Source organism: Papaver somniferum, chromosome 2 (genome assembly GCF_003573695.1).
Source record: "Papaver somniferum cultivar HN1 chromosome 2, ASM357369v1, whole genome shotgun sequence".
Lineage (NCBI taxonomy): Eukaryota > Viridiplantae > Streptophyta > Magnoliopsida > Ranunculales > Papaveraceae > Papaver > Papaver somniferum.
This window is the reverse complement of record NC_039359.1, coordinates 210761861-210763647: the sequence shown is the minus strand read 5'-3', so window position 1 is coordinate 210763647 and position 1787 is coordinate 210761861. Positions and strand designations below refer to the sequence as shown.

Sequence of the window (1787 nt, the reverse complement as noted above, 5' to 3'; positions counted from 1 at the left end):
CTAGTAAAGTGTGACTGGCAGACGTGGGTTTAGGTGAACTTCAAGTGGGGTTACTTTGGGCATGGTTAGACCTGGACCTTCCGCCATATCTATAACTAGTCCTCCAGCTGTGTTGAAATCAAATGCCTGAAGAAGACGAGCTAGTGCCATGTGAACTGTCTGGTGGAAAAAGTCGATACCTGGGCATATCCTTCTTCCTGATCCAAATGGCGTGTACTCAAAATGTTGGCCCCTAAAGTCGAATTTTGCTTCTGCACCACCAAAACCACCATCTGACTCTGGAAGAAACCTCTCAGGCTGAAACGCTGACGGGTTTGACCACACTCGAGGATCACGCTGCAGTTTCCATAGGTTAACTAAGCGTGTGCCTGCTTTCACTTCGTACCCACCAACAGTGCAATCTTCCATAGCCTCATGGGGTACGGAGGTGGTCCAGGAGGGTACAGTCGTAGTGTTTCCTTGACAATTGCTTGGAGGTAGACGAGACACTCGATATCGTGCTCCTCTATTATTCTGTCCTTGCCAACTTTGGTATCAAGCTCATCCTGAGCCTTCCGTAAGACATTAGGATTGGTGAGCAGCAGTGAGAGAGCCCATGTCATTGCAAGTGACGTTGTATCCGAAGCGGCCACGATAAGTTGCTGCAAATCAATAGAACCATCTTATAAGTTACCCCGCATCAACTACAACCGATGTAGATTGGAATTTAAGAATTGATCACATACCAGACATGTAGATTTGATGACAGTGTCTCGACTGTAACCAAAGAAGAGATCACCCTTTTCTTCATCAAGAACTGACATCAATACATCCATGAAGTCGTTCCCATCATCATAATTACTCCCTCTTGGTTCACCGCTTGTTTTTTCTTGTTTGCAGTCTTTTTGTCTCGATGCTCTTCAAGCCACTTTGAAGCGATCAAGTTCATCTCTCTTGGAGACCCTCTTCATTTGTTTCTTTTGCCCATCCACATCCATCCACCCAAGGAATGGAAGAACATCAGATGCAACTGATACCCCTGCTAGTTCGAAGAATTTTAGGATAGTCTTGTGGAGCTTTTGGCCCTCTTCTTCCTCGGTGTAATCTTCATTACCATTCTTAATAAAAAGGGTCTTTCCTACTATTATCTTCAAAACCACATTTAAGGACAGTTCTGCAAACACTTGGCTCATGTTGACCTTAACTGAACTAGCTATTGTACTATCTGCTTTATCTTCTTATGGTGTTCCATCCAATATTCATATAATCTTTTCATGCATTTGTCAATCTCTAAGTACCGGCCATGCTTAAGTAACTCGAGGCGCCTAAGAGAGTAGATGGATTGTAGAGATCTTACGGATCTCCCGCCAGTAAGGACCATACATGGAAAAGGCAAACATGGCTTTAGTCAGGTACTTTCCGGCTGCACTAGGTGGACGAGTAGCAAATAACCTATCGTTGGTAGTGAAGCATTCTTTTGACATCTCCCAACTGCTCACAACTAGTGTCGGATACATACCAAACCGGACAATGCAAATAGGTCCGTACTTGTCAGATATAGCTGCAAGGACCTTGAATAGAGGTGTAGATCCTATTAGCCGAGGAAGATGACCTACTATCGGCCATGCACCTGCAACTTCAGGTGGAGATGCTGGTGATAATCTGCGCTCGTCTAAGTTGGTTTTGATATTCCTTGGCCTTATAATAAAGACCAAAATACAATAGAAGAAGGATAGCAAAGCTAATAAGCCTGCAATACTCACGAACGGCTGCAAGTAGTGGTGATCGAAGATGATTGCCATATCCAT

The 1787-nt window shown here is 44.2% G+C and overlaps 2 protein-coding genes across 2 annotated transcripts; both read right to left on the bottom strand.

Moving 5' to 3' along the window:
* On the bottom strand, nucleotides 1–861 carry LOC113352729 (cytochrome P450 82C4-like). Its single transcript, XM_026596516.1, has 3 exons — nucleotides 726–861; nucleotides 390–641; nucleotides 1–336 (listed from the first exon to the last, which is right to left on the bottom strand). The coding sequence occupies exons 1-3, from the start codon at nucleotides 813–815 to the stop codon at nucleotides 1–3; spliced, it is 678 nt and encodes a 225-aa protein (XP_026452301.1). The 5' UTR covers nucleotides 816–861.
* A 38-nt stretch (nucleotides 862–899) lies between these two features.
* LOC113352728 (cytochrome P450 82A4-like) lies at nucleotides 900–1787 on the bottom strand. Its single transcript, XM_026596515.1, has 2 exons — nucleotides 1337–1787; nucleotides 900–1216 (listed from the first exon to the last, which is right to left on the bottom strand). The coding sequence occupies exons 1-2, from the start codon at nucleotides 1785–1787 to the stop codon at nucleotides 900–902; spliced, it is 768 nt and encodes a 255-aa protein (XP_026452300.1).